Source organism: Sinohyriopsis cumingii, chromosome 3 (assembly GCF_028554795.1).
Source record: "Sinohyriopsis cumingii isolate HCF-2022 chromosome 3, ASM2855479v2, whole genome shotgun sequence".
NCBI classification, from domain to species: domain Eukaryota; kingdom Metazoa; phylum Mollusca; class Bivalvia; order Unionida; family Unionidae; genus Sinohyriopsis; species Sinohyriopsis cumingii.
The window spans coordinates 36,122,319-36,141,944 of NC_142963.1; the positions used below are offsets into that span (position 1 = coordinate 36,122,319).

Consider the following 19,626-nt stretch of genomic DNA (forward strand, 5'->3'; position numbering starts at 1 on the left):
AGGTTGTGTTTTTAATTTCATATGATGCTAATGTATTTCTACGTATGCTAGTTCAAATGATTTTCAGTGCAGGTCCAATGTCATCGAACCAAATATGGACATTCGACTGCAGCTCATGACTGACCAATCTTTAAGTAGCATCTCACTTGCAAAAAACTAAATCAGTTTGTTTTTATAATATTACTTATTGCAGATAGGATATCCATATTATTTTCTAAATTGCTTGCACACCGAAAATAAATATTTTAAATAAATTTGAATTCCTCATTTCTCGCAGGGTGACCCTGGTGGGGTTAAGTTTGTACATTTTATCTTGATATGGCAAATGACTGGGACCCAACAAAAGGTTGCCTAAGCAAGGTCTAAAGTGTCTTTTATTATGTTTGCAATATATTTTTAGATTCATCGATGAAATCCTCATAATGAGAGTCTGTTTGAATTCCAGAAAATAGATAAAGTTACTTCGTTTTAGTTTTTCGTTTACTACAGTTTCTCTGGCATTATTAGTCTCCGAGTATTGCATCTCGGTGAGTACCACAAATATCAATTAAAGTAGGACACCTCTTCTTATTTGTACCCTTCCGTGCGTCAAGCTTGATTATCGAGCCCATGTTGGTGGAAAGCGTGGCATCTTGTATTGTTAACAGGTAAGGTCTTTGATGCAATTTAGTTTGCATAGATCTCAGATCTCATGCTTCACATCATAACTGGCATGAATCTGTGTGTGTGTGTGTGTGTGTGTGTAATTTGGATTTTTAAGGTAGCTTTAAAAATGTTCAGTCATATCACTACTATGTCTGCAGTGTGGCAGCTTATAGTGACGTTTAGCACTGGGGCATCACTCAGTCGGGGTTCGAAACCGAGACCTCCCGCATCCGAATCTTTATGAATCTAATACCAAAACAAAACGTGCTTTAACGTTGTGGTTAGTTGTTTCATTTTCTAATATTTCTCAAACTTCAGGATCGATTTTTATTATGAAGCTAAGAAAATTCATTCTGTGAGATACTTGGTCACCCCTATGGCATTAGAGAAAAGGTCAGAGTAATAAAACGTTTACATAAAATTGTCGCAGAATAGAACCCGGGTGGGTTTTTGGACTAAATGAATAAGACAAACACAATGTGAGAAAGATGGAAATTTATGAAATGAATTAATAAAGAAAAATACATGATGTAAAAATACAATGATTCTCTCACGCACTCAACATACGATTGACTCAAATCACTCTACACAACATTCACACATTGAAAATAAACCAAAATATTAAATCAATATGAAGTACAGATCCAAGAAACCTCATGGACTGCAGATACGCTTCAAACAGTATTTTACACTATAAGAGAGATTCACATAATCTCGAATATGAACTCTATTAAGATTCAAAATAATCTTATGAACACAACTAAGATTCAAAATAATCTTATGAACACAACTAAGATTCAAAATAATCTTGTGAACACAACTAAGATTCAAAATAATCTTATGAACATAAAAATGCAATTGGAACAACAATTGAACCAAACGTATGCTTCTAGACCCCTTGTACAGTCGCACGATTCCTTGGGTTGGCCCACACTCTTATCGGCCGCTCGCACCCTTTATGGATCCACCACGTGTACAGTCATACGTATACACACGTACAGACAGCATACAACCCTTTTTAATTTGCTACGTCTACGTCCGTGGCACAGACATACGTATGTACATACATACATACGTATCGACAGCACGCAGCCTTAAATACTCTGGAAACTCCAGACAGCTCTAAACAACTTTAGACAGCTTCAGACAGCTGTAATCATATTCACAGTCACAATCACAGTGACAGTCACAATCACAGCGACAGACACAATCACAGCGACAGTCACAATCAGCTACAATAAAACCAAATTGGTCATAATAATAGTTTCTGTAAAATCTCTAGATATATTATAATACTTTAACCTCTAATAGTGACTTGTAATTCAAAGTTCAAATCTGCGTTGTAATAAATGCATTATTACGCGATAAGACATTACAAACCGAATAAGCTTCGCATATCAAATGAAAATGTAAATTTAACACTTACCCCTATGGTTGGAGAACAATGGAGAGCGTACACTCCTTGGCGTGATCCAAAACGACCAGTGTCGGTTTTAGAAACTGATCTTACTTAAATCCATAGGAGAGTGAGCAAAAGTCAAGGTAGAATACCCGTGCATATCATGTTATTAATGTTCCTTGGTCACAAGTAATTTCTGGCTAGGTACATGTTAATACAGTCGCTTACCTGGAAAAACATGTATTCACCCTAGATAACGTTCTACGCATGTACAACGAGAAATAGTCAAATAGTTCTAAGGCAAAACCAAGTTATTTCTTCGCCTAATTCTGTGACAATACCACCCCACTAAGAGAAAAAAAAATGTACACATTTTTTTTTTTAAAAACCCTCACAGAATAAAAGAAAATTAACTACCAATGATATGTTACAATATTTACACCGGTTATACTGCAATCTGGATTTACTATACTGGGTAAAAATTTATCAATTTCCAATCATGCCCTACTCAAGTAGTCTGCCCCTATATTTTCAACTCCTCTTATTGCCTCTACACGGAAGCGATATGGTTGTAGTGTCAGCGCCCAACGCATCAATCGAGCGTTAGCGACCTTGGCCTCGTTTAAATACAATAGGGGTTGGTCATCAGTCTCGAGAACGAAATCTCTCCCAAAAAGATACGCATGATACTTCCCAATTCCCCACACTACGGCCAAACACTCTTTCTCAATAACGGAATAGTTTTTCTCCCTGGGTAGCAATTTCCTACTCGAGTAAGCTACGGGTAACTTACTGTTATCCTGCTCTTGCAGTAAAACTGCTCCCAACCCAGGTTCAGAGGCATCTGTTCTTAAAATAATGGGTTTGCTAACATCTGGCAATTTTAATATAGGTGCACTGACTAGTTTCTCTTTCAGCGCGCAAAAAACTCTATCTTGTGGTGGTCCCCACTCTACTTTGTTGGGTTGCCCCTTCTTTGTCAGATCAGACAGTGGGCTAGCAATGGCTGCAAAGTTTGGTATAAACGTTCTATAAAACCCTACTAGACCTAGAAATGAACGAACTTACGTTTTGTTACCCGGCTTAGGTGCGTTCCTAATCGCTTCCACTTGTTTGGGATGAGGTTTCAACTGACCCGAACCACTGACCCTATGACCCAAACAATCTAAATCTGTCTAGCAAATACTGCATTTAGTGGGTCTCACTGTGAGGGTCACTCTGCGGAGTCTATCGAAGAGTTCCCCCAAGACGGACACGCGCTCACTCCAAGTATTCGTGTACGCAAATGTCATCTACAAAGCTATCAACGCTTGCTAAACCTCTTAGCAACTTGCGCATCAAACGACAACAGGTGGCACTGGCACCTACTAACCCGAATGGCATTACCTTGAATTGATATAATCCTTTCTGGGTCGCAAATGCTGTCAATGCAAAGTACTCTTGAACAATGGAAACCTGCCAATATCCCTTGGGCAGATCCAGTTTGGAAATCCATCAGTTGCCCGACAACTTCGCAAGTAGACCCTCCGTATCAGGCATTGGTTCTGCATCGAACACCGTGATTTTATTTAACTGTGGAAAGTCGATACAGAATCGGTTCGTCCCATCTTTTTTCTGACTAGCACTACGGGAGAAGAATATGGCGAGTTGGAGGGTTCAATCACCCCCAGATGTAACATTTTACTCACCTCTTCGTCTACAGCTTCTCGTGAGTTGCATGATACCGGATAACCTTTGATTCTAATGGGGTCAGATGTATTCAGTTTAATGTTGAGGTCTACCAAGGTTGTACAACCTGGTCTGTCGGTGAATACAACCGAGTATTTAAACAAAAGCGCATTAATTTGTTGACGCTGGTCTTTGGTCAACTCTGCACTGACATCGACTTGATCTAGCCCTTCCCTTGCAACACCCAAGGGACACTCAAGGGAAACCTCGTGTTCTCATTCTCCCACGTCGTCGTCGATGACTGCCGTACAAACGACATTCAAGACCCCTTTTTCTACATTGTCGCTCTGTCTCTTGATGTACAACTTAAGCATGTTAGCATGGAATGTCTTTAAATTACCGTCTATGTCAATTTTAGGAGTCCATGTCATTCTTGACCTCTTTAACTTCGTATGGACCTTTCCACTGGATTAGTAACTTAATTGTGCTAGTAAGAAGAAGCAATATAACCTGATCTCCTACAAGAAATTTCCTATTGCGCGCTCTGCGGTTATAACACTTGGCATATCTGCGTCCCGATTTCATTAATTCGTCACGTGCCATATGGCATGTACTTTCCAGTTTCTCTCGCAGATCTAACACGTACTGGTAGGTAGTTTTTTTTCCTCGCTCGCGACGTCACCTGTCCATAGTTCGCGTAGTATCCGCATCGGGCCTCGAACTGTTCTTCCGTACAGCAATTTGAAGGGTGAAAACCCTAAATTATCTTGCGGTACTTCACGGTACGCGAACAGAACCGCGTTCAAATAGCGGTCCCAGTCTTGCGGACGTTCCGCGCACATCTTTCGTAGCATATGTTTTATGGAACCATTAAATTTCTCTACCAGTCCATTGCACATCGGATGGTATGGGGTAGTGTTTAGCTGTTTGATTCATAACAGCCTACTTATTTCACCCATGAGGTCGGAGGTGAATTGGGCACCACAATCCGTAAGGATTTCTTCCGGCACCCCTACCCTACTGAAGACGTCAACCAATGCTTCAGCCACCCGTTCCGTTTCAATAGTCGGTAACGCTACGGCTTCGGGATATCTGGTTGCGTAATCCACAAGAGTAAGAATATACCGGTTCTTCCTTTCGGTAACTGGTTGTATTGGACCTACAATATCCACCGCCACTCTTTTAAACCGTGTATCTATTAATGGCATCTGTCCTAAGGGCACCCTTGTGACCCTTCCCTTACATACGGTTTTCTGGCAAACGTCACAAGACCTACAAAACCGTGTGACATCGGCATTAACACCAGGCCAGTAGAATTCAGCGACTACTCTGCTGGTGGTCTTCGCCTTATCTAGGTGTCCTGCCATGCTAGACTCATGGGCCACCCTAAGTACTTGAGATCTGTATCTCTGGGGTACGACCACTTGCCAATACCTCTTACCCTCCGGAGTGATAAACTCCCTATGAACTAGCTCGTTCCTACGAACGAATCTCGAGCTGCCCCCACCCTTGCAGTGTCTAATTGCGCCGGACGCGATTTTCTCAATAACAGTTTTGATGGATTCGTCACGTTCTTGTTCTCGTTTGAATTCATCAAGCGAAATTCCGGAGATCGATTCAGGGACTATTAATTTCTGAAACGCGTTTTTCTCTCGTCTGGTTTGCGCTCGCGTTTCGACTGCCTGTGCCAAAGGTATCCTGAAATCTGCCATGATTGGAAGACGGGAACCTTCAACATTACCGATCGTCAGATCGTAAATAGGGTTTTCCATACAAAGGGCATTTACAGTTCCGGTTAGGAAAGGCGTTTCTACCGTAATCCTTGCTACGGGAATGGGACCGATCGTCTGATCGAGTAGCATACATGGGGACTCCCACCCGAGCATTTGGTTATCCTGTACGAGACTACGTTTGATCACTACACCCGTGCAACCAGTGTCACGTAATGCTACGACTTCTCGACCGTTCATGAAACCTCTCGCGGTTGGTACTCGCGCTTCGGGGAAAATACACGTGCCAAGTGTATGAATACCTGGTTCCACCTGCACAAGATTATCAGATACACCTTTATTCTGTATAGCCACGGCTACCTTATGCATAAGTCCCTTTGTTTTAGGACATTTAGCTTGAACATGACCCCATTCCTTACACAAGTAACATTGTATACCCTGACGACCTGTATCCCTAACTGACCTACTTACCTCAGCTGATTTCACAAGCTCCCTAGGCATCGGTCTCGTAGACTGGTTTCCAGACTTAAAATCTTTTGAAACCACGTTTTGGGTTCCCTCATGAGCCTCGGCATAGAAATCGGCTTGTTTAGCCATATCCTGTACGTTTGAATAGACTTTGGTTATTTGATATGTCTTGGTGATTAGATGTCGTGGTGATTAAATACGTCTTGATATTAAATATGTCTTTATGGTTAGATATGTCTTGGTGATTAGATGTCGTGGTGATTAAATACGTCTTGATATTAAATATGTCTTTATGGTTAGATATGTCTTGGTGATTAGATGTCATGGTGATTAGATACGTCTTGATATTAAATATGTCTTTATCGTTAGATATGTCTTCGCGGTTACATATGTGTTGGTGATTATATGTTTTGTGGTTAGATATGTCTTGGTGATTAGACGTGTCTTGGTAGTTAGATATGTCTTGGTGATTAGACGTGTCTTGGTAGTTAGATATGTCTTGGTGAGTGCAAAACACTATTACCAAATATAGCCTTATTTATGAGAGGCTCTAGCAAATGTTTCTGTGGCCAAAAAAAATCAACGCACTTCAATTGTGCACCACGAAAGTGTACAGAGTGTGCCATAAGTGCTGCATTTCTACCTTACTCTAGTAGCATTTGCCAGTCACCTTGACATGCTATTCTTTGCCATCATAGAACCGGTTCTTTTACATTGTGCTGGGCCTGTTTCACAACAGTTGGCCCTATTTTCAGTTGCCAAGCGCCGTTTCATTTCTCATGAAATTAAACATTCTCTTAATTGCTTGGTTCAGCACTTTTAAAGATAGTAAGTAGCAAATGCATATGTGCCATAAGCTTGGATACATGAGCAACAGGGCACTACTGATTAACACCAAGCGGTGATGCGTAAAAGTCTTTAGTGATTAAAATTATTGCTGTTAGTGGTGTGTGCACTCAACGGAGAACATTCTGACATGCAGCTTAGTAGAGATGACCAAACGGAAATTGTCTTTGCAAACATTGAACTTCAGGTTGAACATTGGATTTTTCGACTTCTGCAAATCAATCACTCTCCTTGCAGAGTTCCAATTTTACAACAAAACTACTGCTACTACTACTAATAATAATAACAGTAGTAATAACAATTGAATCAATTTTCTTTGCTTAAACATTTGAGTAATATGGTAATAATCAAGTGCAATTAAATCTGGTAATATTTAATTGGCTTCTGATTTTGACAAACATTCGGAATATCATAATTTCCAGAATACACACAGTACTTTATCTTATCTTTACATTTATGGACAAAAATAATAACATGTCCTTGAGCATGAATGTATGAACGCCAAATAGTAGCAACACAACCAAATAGATTTAACATGTGAAATCGGAATTGTCAACATACAATGTTGAAGTTTCTACCACCTCTGTGTAATTTTAAAGATACATTCTAAAAAAATCTACGCAGCAAATGAAGGTTTCATCCACCGATGTGTAATTCAACATAAAAAATATAACTTTCAGCAACAACTGCTTGATTCAATATTTGAAATATGAATTCTCGACACAGAAATTGCAACTACTTCTCTTTCATTATAAAACTTTTGTCCACTGCGGTTCACCATACTATCGTAATGTCATATTACTAAATATACCCGGCTCCACAGGTTTAAAATATGCCATAGTCTTACAGATTGTAAACACGCTTGAGATAAATTACATGCCTTCTAAAACGTGCTACAGTAATTTTCAGAGTAGAATTGTTTATCGGTGATTCACTTTTCTTCCGAGATTGTTTACCCATATTTCATGTCACCTAGACTCGATGTTCTGCATTGATTACAAGTCTCAAAGCCATTTACAATTGTGAAAATTTTTCAAGAATAACATGCAGACAGACACAATGATTTTGGTGAAATGACAAATAAATAATGTACAAGGCTTTATTCGAATTTGATAAAGCTCCTATACTTGGTAGTCTATATACATGCCTTAGGGTACAGTCTCGGTTTCACAATATTTTCTCAAACTGAGATATTTATTATCTAGCTTATGATATTTCTGACAATACTGGATATTTCTTACACCCACACCCACATCCACACCCACACACACACACCAGTTTTTTCTGAAAGATATAAATAAGACTCATTTTCGGAAAGTGCAGGATATTATAACTGTCCTTAAAATCTGCTTAGTTTTCATTGAGAAAAAAATATATTTCAAAATTCAGCAATAGGAAATATGTTTTTTTAAAAATTTAAAATACTGAATTTAATTTCAGGAAAAAAATGATTAAGTTGTTAACTCAATGAATCTTAACAATCCATCATAAAACTTTGCTCCTCATTTAGAGTAACCAATATCACTCTTGGAAATCTGACTCGAAATCGACAAATGGTTAGTAAGAATATTTTGAAGAATGATTTGGAGTCGAACAAAGTGTAATGACGGAAGGGGCAGAAATCTCCTTGAACAATAAATTCATAAAGATAACCCATTCTTTTATAAATTTAAAAAAAAACTTCTTATTGTTATGGTCTGTCACTTACTGATAACTGCCTTTGTATAACATGCATCTAAGGGTAACCGTGATGATCCGTACAAAGGTCTATTCTGATCTCTGTGCTTATGACTGTAAACGGATGATTAAGATGCTGATCGTGAAGGGATTTAAGCAATGGCAATATCTAGGTATGTTTGGGTTGCTGTCAGATTCGCGTTGTGTTCTAGAAAAAAACAGCAACTGTATTTTATCGATTGTCCTCTTATCACAAAATGTTACAAAGTCCCGAAGGTTGCAGTGTTGCAGCCGCTCGACATTCTCTCCTTGTTCCATCCATCTTTGCTTTGGTTTTGCTCTTCTCGTGGGCTCTGAATGTGGACTGAATTGATGCCTTCATTGGCGAATGCTGCAAAAGTAGAGCGACTAATTATTGAAAATGTTAATTAAACTAGTATCACTTCAGCAGAGCACCTCTAGATAAATGATATTACTTGATAACTGAAAAAATGCAAAATAAAAAGGAGTCCTTAAAGTGCAATAAGTAACTGTTTCCGTATCTAAGACAGTATTCACCACATTTAGTCTGCGTTATGCACATATAATTATGGACAGTAAACTTCAATTTTGAATTATTACATCTTTGTCGGGAGATTAACTGGAGGTATTACTGTATAGTGTGACAAGCCAGTTTTAGCTATTACACAACGCCATTTTTATTTTTTCGATAAAAACGTAAGTTCCTTCTATATCGATCATTGTTAGCTATCATCCGTTTTATTTTCATATATTTGTCATATGTATGTATGTATGTATGTATGTATGTATGTATGTATGTATGTATGTATGTATGTATGTATGCATACATGCATGTATGTATGTTGTTGTTGGGTTTAATGCCATTTTTCAGCACACGATAGGCTATGCATGGCGGAAAGTATTAATGGTGGAGGGAGAAAACCCCGGGAAGAACCACCGACCCACGAGAAGCTACTGGCAGGCTTTCTCACATACCCACATTGGCCGAATCCTAGACTCGAACCCACGCAGACAGAGGTGAGATGGCAGTGATCCGTAACGGAAAGCGCTTTAGACCACTCGGCCACTCAGGGCCCCGATGTGTGTGTGTGTGTGTGTGTGTGTGTGTGTGTATGGTATGGTATGTATGTATGTATGTATGTATGTATGTATGTATGTATGTATGTAATGTAGATTTGTATGTATGTGAAAGTAGTTTGGCAGATAGTCAAGAAAAATAAACAAGCAAGTATATCTACATGTATTGGAAATGTGTGTTACCCACTTGAATAATCTGGGGATCACTCGATTCAGACGAATATCGGCGGCGGCGAGCTGGCAAAGGATAGACTGCAGACACGCGATGTGTCATCGGTGGTTTCGGTTTGATGGGCAATGTTGGTGATTTTTCTATTAAAGATAAGCAATTAAATATTTCATCTTTATAATAATACGCAAGGTGGAAACTTTCGATTATACATTAAGAATGCAAAATGTATAATTTTTCTTATTACAGACGGAAAGCGTGAAACGTTATTCACTTATAACAGAATTGGATTTAAACAGTATTTATTTGCAGAAGTCATCGTAGAAAGTACATAATATGTAACAATTTGAAACTCTCACCTTAACAACAATATTTACTTATATACTGAGGTTCCTTTGAATAATGAAGGCATACTATTGCAAATATTGAAACATGTTAATTAGGTATTTGAAGCAAATTACACATACAACATTGTAATAATGGCATACAGAAACTAAGCGTTTTCAGTAGGAACGTGTTACTGTATACTTGTAAATTACACATACAACGCTGTAATAATGGCATACAAAAACTAAGCGTTTTCAACAGGAACATGTTACTGTATACTTGTAAATCAAGAAAAAGAAAAATAGAAAAATCATGAAGATACCAGCATTGATAGAGAGCGGATAGATAAAAGAGTTAGAACTTCAGCTTGTGTTGTATATATTTATTGGAATAAATCTAAATATACAAAATAAATACCGGATTTAGCCATTTATGTTAGCATTGTCAATGTTATCACGCTTCAGTTTAAACGCTATATAAGATAATAACAATTAAAATCGATCGCAATATTTGAAATTTCTCATCTGATGAAATGTAAATTGATACTTTTGAGAGAAAAAAGCACCATGAACACGTGTCCCATGTTGAGAACTTATGTAATGGTATGGAGATTTTCAAAATATATTCATATTGTTGACCTGTTTTGCATACGGTGAAAATGAAAATCTTCTCAACGATTGGTCAGAAGCAGAACTTATATATCAACACCTAATACTATGCTATACTTGACATTTTTCTATGCTATCCAATGGTGTGCCATGCAATTATATGCTATGTTATACCGTACTTTGTTCTACCGAAATATATTTTGGTGTGTTATGTTATTATTACCTGATGTATTATCATTCATGTCATCACACGTCTTTAGTAATTGGACATTACCGTTGAGTTTATCTTTCTCAGTGGCCGGTGTATTATGTAGACACAGTGTGGCCAACTTGTTAATATTTGCCAGCTGTACAATAATACGGTGTGCTGTGTTGGACATAACAAAATCAAGGATCACGCCATGCATGTTGAACATAGCTATCTGATTGCCTCTGGTGTAATCCCAAGCTCGAATTGTGTTGTCCATCGAGGCTGAAAGAAATGAAAATGTTCAATTTAACAAGTGTAAGAAAATTAAATGCTGAAAGAAAAGAAAATAATGATTCACTGTACAAAATCTAAAATGAATAAATGGTAGAATATCAATTATCCGGACGTCATTTATCCAGATTATTCACTCGCACTGACTACTACCGTATCCCCCCGAATTTGTATTTATTACAATATCCATGTATCTAGAAACGAAGCTAAGTTTGACGATCTAGACACCAAAATAGAACAGATCAACATAAATCAGAAACAAAAGCAATCGTAAAATAATCAATGACAAGTATAAGTTTAATTGCATTTTGCATAACTAATAACATTATAGAGGAGAAGATCGGAGAGAGGGATATACAAAGAAAGAAAGCGTGGCTACGTCCAAATATAATGTGTCATACAGAAATTCCAACTAACCCAGGATGATTAAAGAGTTGGAATGGTCTCATCAAAGGCAATATGAAGTCCAAACCTATGCAATTAAATGTGGACAAATGATCAATGGTGACTTAGCAGGTAATATAAATTCGTCACCTCCGGTACATATGTGAACAGAATCCATGTCAGCCTAGTTTACCTTGATCAAATCCATTTGACATTTGTGTTCACAAGATCATATAAAACGAATACGTTATCATTCCATCATAGATAACCCGACTTAATCTCTAATGGGACGTATTTAATTAAACTAATATTGTACTGTTTCTCCTTTTTCTCTGTTTAAAACTTAAAATGTCTTTGAAACATTAATGTTTACTTAATTACAGGTACATAAAGTCAAATGTACGACTTTTCATCAATTTAATTTAAATACGTTCATTCGCAGTTCAACTTTTACTCCAGAATTCAATTACCTGGACGAATCTACACGGGCGTGGTGGGATAATCGACGTTATACTGTTACACTTCCTAAAGCCATCTTTCGTACCATGTGACACGACTAAGTTACTGGAGAAAAGACAGAAAAAGCATGGCATTCATACAGTCTTACAACATGTTCTGTTGGAATTTCTTCGCATATGTTTGGGCTTTTTTATATCCAAAGATATATATTTTTCATTGTCCATTGTTTTTGTAATTTAATTTACCCGCGTTTGCAGATGAACTTATATCTACGTTGGCAAACGTTTGCTACCGATACCAAATAGAAAGAGCCTATTTTTCTGATAGAGCTTGATTTAAAATTTCGAGTTACCATACAGTCGCGTAATGAACTCAGTAAAGTTCTCTATCCACATAGCCTTGAAATCAGTGTACCATTTGATGCGGAAGAGGAGGGAAAATAGCGGTAAATATCCATACTAATTCTGGTTGAATAAATGGGAGAAGGTTGTTAACATAGCGATGTGGATTTGCCAAATATATAAAAACTATATATATATATATATATATATATATATATATATATATATATATATATATATATATATATATATATATGCAATAAACTGCAAATGAACAGTGCACATATACTTGTGTTTATCAGTTGGTTTTGAGTAGATGTTTATATGGAGTTTGTTTTCCACTAGACTGGTTGTTGTGTCAAAGAAAAGCAAATCACACACCAGCATGGAATTCGAATACCACGTTGCATGCAAAAGTTGACATAATTGATCTACTGAGATCTATACCTGTATTGAATCAGCCTGCTCCAACACCAGTTGTTGCAACAGCAGCAGCGGAATAGAAACTTAAACAATATTCATGCATGCTTAAAAAACCAGTACCAAGAGATGCAAGAAAAACTGAAATACAAAACCATCATTGGATGAACAAAAACGTATTGCATCTGCTATTGTGACTGAAGCTGCTAAGTATGTACGTGCAAAAGTCAGCAATCACAAGCATATGAATTCGAATATCATACGGGTAGTGGTGAATTAGGAAATCACGTGGCAATTATCCCACCCACATACAAACCATGTCAAGATGCTGGACAACTGCTAAAATGATCCATGGAATCATATCGATGTTACAAAACTTCGGCCGCTCTGGAGATAAAGCAGATATTGTCCTTAATGCGCATCTGGCTATACCGCTCAATCACTACAACGATGGACTTAAAACTACTACACTGTGGATTTACAGGTGTGCACGTACAATCCTGAGCCATAGCATCACCAGCGCCATCAATGAAGAAATTGATAAATGTATTGACAAGATTATTGAGACGTTGGATAAAAACACCATTGTAGGATTGGGGTGGACTCATAAAAGATGTGATAAAGTCGAGGACCTTATTTCACTATATCATCCAGTTACATAACAGCTCCATTGTGGGCTACACCAAGGTCAGATATAAACGTAAAGACAGCTTATATATGTTTTGAATGGCTAATTTTGTCGGCGCCATAACCAGTTAGTGATAAATAAGACCTGTTTCGAACATACTGTCAATGGCTGGGTGAACTCAACTTTGTTGCTATTGAATATCCCGTGCAGGTTACCAAATGCACACTAAAAAAATTTGAAACATTTAACACAGGTATTGCTGTTAATGTGTTAACTTGGGAGAAAGGCCTAACCCGTTTGCACTATCCCAACATCGACAACATGGACGATCCCAGTTTGATTTCTTGCCTCTGAATGACATAAAAAAAATCAGAGTCGGTATCGCACAACGTTGATCGCTTGCTTAACTGGCAAAGCAAGCATCACGGTAAGAAATATGCAGACGTTACATGCATGTATTGAACACCCAACAGCTGCATACCAACCATGACTTTTACTGTGTTGGGATTTGTGAAAAACTTTAGCGGACAATAAGCAATGCAAAAACAATCTCAAATTCACTATGATGCAATGAAAGACGAATGTTCCTTATATTGTTTACGCGAATTTGGAATGTTTCAACGTTGAAGTGAAAGAACGCGTCCAATAAGAACCAAATAATACAAATCGCTGACCAACCACCATTTTGATTTTGTTATGTAGTAATTAGGCGTGACGGGCAAACTGAACCACTAATGCGGTATCTTGGTAAGGACTCAGTTGAGGTGTTCCTAAATCGCTTGAGATTACAGCAAAATGGATTCGACAACAGCTCTATTCACCAGCAGTCATGATTATTACCTGCAAGATAACATTTGTGACTTTTTTTCAGCCACTCATTGCTGGATCTGTGATGGCCTCTTTGGGATTAAGGCCAAAGATCGCGACCATTGCCACATAACTGGCGCGTACAGAGGAGCCGCACACAACTTTGTAATCTGCAGTTGAAAATTTACCTACGCAAACAATAACCTCTGTAGTGTTTCGTAACTTGCTTAGGTATGTTGGACACTTAATGATGCAAAAAGTAGCACTGCGTCAAAATCAACAAATAAGTGTATTCCAGAACAACATGGAAAAAATATATAACGTTTAGGCTCGGACAATTACAGTTAATTGTTTCTTTACAGTTTCTGCTTTCTTCCTGGGACACGTTAAGGAGAAATATAGCGACAGAAAACTTCGCAATTAGTCGCAGGCATTGTACAACCAATACAGCTTTGTTAACGAAAAAAGTGTGTATCCATACTTCGATGGCACCGAATATACAAATGAATACGGATCTGAGAACAAAGGCCACACATGAGTTTGAAGAGGACTTTTTCAAACTTGTGAACAATGCTCATTTTCATCAAAACCATGGAGAATCTGCGAAAATGAATCCGCATTGATTCACTGGTAAGTGAATTCGCCACAACACTTGTGTGGCCAACCATGTTCGAGCAGCACCATGAGTGACCTTTGTCGCACTTGCTTTCGTTTTCAAAGCGGCGTCACATCTCCAATACCCAGTGATTGTTTGTATCAATATAATAATAACTTTTAATAAGTGGACGTTTGCTCACGAGAGGCAGAACCTCTCTGAGCAATCTATTCCTTCATACATTCTTTTATGATCTATCAGCACGTGGTCCTGCAATTGCATTCAAGGTATGAATGAGCTCGACATCGGCATGTTGACAAGCATGAATATCGTTTGATACTTTATAAGCAAGGTATTGCAGGAAACACTTATCGTTACTATTCACAGGTGCTTCATCATGTTTTGGTTAGTTGCTAGAATCAAGTCGTATATATAGCCGTGTTCCAGACCCACAATAATTGTATCCAGAGATTGTTTTACCGGGATATTTGCTCCATGGTGTTCAGGTAGCGTTTTTAATGTAGGAGCGATATCACCCCAACTTTGTTTTTAAAACCCGGAACTTTTAGTTCCAACGATAGACCTTGAAGATCTAATAAACGCGAACATCTTTTCTCCACATCGAACACAAATTACAGTAATCTCAGCTCGTCTATTACGTGTGTGAACTCGAGTTGGATTTGCGGTACGTGTTTTTCGCGACATCATACACAATATGAATACATAATTGTATTATACAACATACAATTATATAATGGCATGACAAAAAGGAAATTCACAGAGACTTTTAACAAAAACAAAGAGTAAAATAAAATCAAAGATTTCACCGTCATCGACTTTTCTGCGCAGGTAACACACAAACCATCCAAGCATGATGATATATTTCCAAACTCAGTCCGTGAATTGATCATTGGCCCTGTTGGATCAGAAAAAAAAACTCAACTGTTGTTGAATATGATTTTACGATGGCTAAAGTTGTACGTGATTGTGCCATCGGCTGATCATCCACCGTGTTATTATGTTTTAAAAGATTTTCAAAAAACGTTTAGTGACAAGAGTGGCAACGCCACCATTCGATTTCTTTTCCACCATCGGTGAAGCACCTATCATTGTAGTGTATGACGAGGACCAACTAAATCCCGCGCAAATATTTTCGCGAGGTCGGCACAAAAACACCTATGTAATCTATTTGACTCAACGGTACTTACATGGGACTAAAATGTTCCGTGACAAGTGTAACATGCTGATGATTCATGGCATTGATGCATAAGGCTTTGGAAATATTAATTGGACTTGGCGTGTGTCCGACCACACTTGGGATGACAAAGACTATTGGATATCTATCACAGGCGATTTGGTAAGTCAAAGAAGACATTGGTGAAATTGAAAAAAACCTTCAGTGTACTTGCAAAAGACACCGTTTACTTGATGAAGACGTTAAAAAGACAGTTGAAAAATACGCACGTGCCACCAAATTATTAGTCAGAGATGCAAACACCAGTTCAATACTTTAAAAAAGATATTCACCAGATTATCTTCAAGCATCATGTATATATTGCTCTTACGAGAAACTGGAAAGAGTACTTGGTACAAATGCCATCAAAAACACATGATAAGTATATGAACATTGACTGGCCTAAAATGGTATTCTGAGCGTTTACTGGCATGAGGCGGAGGGAGGTCATCTTTTTTATACAAACGTTTAATTCATTTATGGGTGGAAGAACTGAAGAAGGTGAACATTTATGGAGAGAATATAGGACATGGTTCGTACCTCAGATATAGATACAATTGGAACCACAACAACTTCCTAGAGACCCCGACCCCGACATTGAATGATTTGTTTTTTTTACAGAGGATGATCTGCAAGGTATGTAGAAGGAACAACGTAGATATCAGAACAACTAAAACATGTAGCACGTGCACCTCAAAGCGAAGAGTTTACTCTGCCTCCATCAGCAACAATTGTACTAGAGCACCAATCGGAATTATTGTAGGGGCTATATTGATAGTGTCTCTGATGGTCCTAGCAACTTAAATTTGATACGGTTACATTCACGAGTACGTTCCTATTCACAGCAGCAACTTGCAGCTACACAAAACAGTTTCAACACGATTTGTAAACTGTATTCAGTGGCTATCGAGGATAAAATAATTAGCGCGGTCGAATTCGAGACAGTGATGGCGGAAATGGAAAATCACCGGCAACTCCGTGCACAAGTAAGGAACCATGCGGTTGCGGATTTACACACAATAAAAGTCGAGTTAAAAAAATCTTCACTTTCGTGGACTATTAATGCTAATCATCCACTGGTTGCCCATTGTATGTAGCTTGCTTGCCAGTTCATCGGGGATAGAGTCTGTGGTGACTAATTAGGACCCAAAGGGACACCATCCCCAATCTAGTTTTATGAGCATCACGCTCTATCTTGGAAATGGACAGCAATAGCTGAATACTAAAAGACTTCGAAGTCAGGAAACTCACCTTAGTCTGTAATTGTGTCGTGTCCCACAAATATTTTTACAATGTTTTTAGTGACGAATAGGATAACGGGAAGATATTCAAAAAGAGAGCATGTATCACAGTCTCAATCAACTTACCTGAAACGAGGATACTTTCATCTGACGTCAATCTGAGATTTGAGATAGACTGGTTGTGTCCGACTAGTTTTCTGTCGAGTGAGCCCAGATAGAAGTTCCATACCATGATCATGCTATCGTCTCCACCGGAAATGACGTTGACGTTGTCACTTGTTACAGTTATACACCTAACAGCCGAACCATGTTCTACCAAAACCTAATAATTAAAATAAATTAAAACATTAATTTCGATCTTAACGTTGCTTTGCTGAGTTTCTTTGATCAACTCAGTTACCTAGTAATTTATAGCTCTTGTGGCGTAACAGTAAAGAAGATTATTGTGCCAAACTGGTTATTATTTATCTACGTTTGAATATTGTTATATTGATAGCAAGTCTTTTTATGATTTTGGGGAAAAAAACTTGGCTGTACTTTTTGTTTTCAGTGACATTACAATATAACTTTGTAATATTTACTACGAGTAAAAAGGAAACCAATCAAAAGTTGTAACAATCCTGCGTTTTTCTAAGAAAAGGAGGGGATTAATGCAACAATGTTCTTCTTTGCACGCGTGCGGAATGTCAATCAACTATTTTTATATCTTTTGAAATAAGGACTTCAAACAAACGAATGTGACTAAGACGTATTTGTCTGCACATGTGCATAATAGTTAATTGAAGTTTTATATATCCCCAGGTGGCGTTGCTGTGGAGTAGGGTAAACTTTTGCATATATACAAGTAAATGTAAATGTGCAGTAATTTCGTGAATTTTTTGGGCCTTAAATATTCAGTTGTGTAATGTCCTTTTACTCAACACGAAAAATTTTTTATATGCCTTCAAGATTTGACCCATAGACATGACCTTACATGTCCCTTTATTGATGATTACAATACCTAATACTTAGAAAAACGCAGGGGTTTCCAACAATGCCACATAATCACAATTATTTCAATATTTCAGTGATATTTACATCAACGGTGTGACTAATCCGATAAATCAACACCCACCCCCAAATATGTGCCGATACTGATGGACGATATCTGTGTCTAATGGCACCTGTTCATTAAAATGTGAAATTTTGCTGCATGCAAATCTTTCCGTAACAAACTTACGTAAACGTTAGACACATACCGGTAATTGGCATATGTGGCGCGAAATTCAAAATGGACACAGAATGGAGGGTTGTGCTATTCCACGTCGATTTACAAGTCATCAAACATAGGATTTGCTCCAGAAATATAATATACATGCAACCAAAAGAACCCTTTAGCCGAAGGTAGCTCCATAGTCGCGAGAAATACCAGTAAATGTTTAAAATGTACACTGATGTGTACAGCCAAAATTATCTGCCGATTTTTGAATGTTTTAATGAACAGGTGATATCAACCCTTAAACCACCAGACAATATCATCACGGGTGAGGGGCATATTTATCGGCCTACGGTGAGACCACTCCGCTGGCCTAAGTGGTTAGAGCGTCCGGCTCGGGAGGTTGCGGGTTCGCACCCGGCCGAGTCATAACAAAGACTTATAAAAATGGTATTAGCAGCTGCCTCGCTTGGAGCTCAGCATTAAGAGGTTAGTGTTAGGACTAGTCAGCCCGGTGTCAGGATAATGTCACTGGGTGGGACATGATGACTGCGGCAGGATGTCCCAGTGCTAGACATCACTGTAAACTGACACACTGCAGACATCGTAACGATATGACTGATTTTTTATTAAAGAAAAGCTACGTTAAAATCACACACACACACACACACATATCCACACACACCCCAGCTGTATAGTTTGACACTAACCTGAGTCAGCTTTCCAGTTTCAAGCTCCCAGATTTTGAGTGACTTATCCTCTGACCCTGTCACCAGATATTTGCTATCCTGTGTGCAAGTAATAAACGTGATATTCTCCGAATGACTTGCCACCTTAACGTCAAGCCCGTGCAATAGTTTCCAGATTCGAACACTAGAATATACATGATGCTTGTATAATAATATGGATAAATCATTCTGAGACGTTTTATAATCATGCGCGAAGGAACAGCGAATATAATTATTTGTTTCATCATATTTCCAAAGTATTATAAACAACTGACAGCATTGAATGAAGCCAGAATGATTAATAACTATTTTAACAAATAAATGTTGTATCATGATAAAGTACAGATCATAATGTTTATATTAACTGATGTGTGCTCATTGAAAAGGATTATTTATTATCAACTCCAAGGCTGGATGGGTTTTACATTATTAAAAATCACATTGCCTCTATTTTACTCGCTCATCAAAGAATTACATA

The 19,626-nt window shown here is 38.0% G+C and overlaps 2 protein-coding genes across 2 annotated transcripts in view; both read right to left on the minus strand.

The window, feature by feature from the left end:
* Positions 1-1,134: 1,134 nt before the first annotated feature.
* Positions 1,135-7,001, minus strand: LOC149802684 (uncharacterized). Its single transcript, XM_089953819.1, has 2 exons — positions 4,659-7,001; positions 1,135-3,107 (listed from the first exon to the last, which is right to left on the minus strand). Exons 1-2 carry the CDS (start codon positions 6,037-6,039, stop codon positions 2,542-2,544), a joined length of 1,947 nt encoding a protein of 648 aa, XP_089809945.1. The 5' UTR covers positions 6,040-7,001; the 3' UTR covers positions 1,135-2,541.
* An 840-nt stretch (positions 7,002-7,841) lies between these two features.
* The window catches only part of LOC149802685 (NACHT and WD repeat domain-containing protein 2-like), a 58,907-nt gene continuing 47,122 nt past the window's right edge, over positions 7,842-19,626 (minus strand). The window contains exons 19-23 of the mRNA XM_089953821.1: positions 19,131-19,293; positions 17,352-17,547; positions 10,859-11,107; positions 9,719-9,843; positions 7,842-8,824 (exon numbers count right to left, since the gene is read on the minus strand). Of these exons, the coding sequence (XP_089809947.1) occupies positions 8,684-8,824; positions 9,719-9,843; positions 10,859-11,107; positions 17,352-17,547; positions 19,131-19,293 (874 nt within the window). The 3' untranslated portion in view covers positions 7,842-8,683. The remainder of the gene's footprint in view (positions 8,825-9,718; positions 9,844-10,858; positions 11,108-17,351; positions 17,548-19,130; positions 19,294-19,626) is intronic.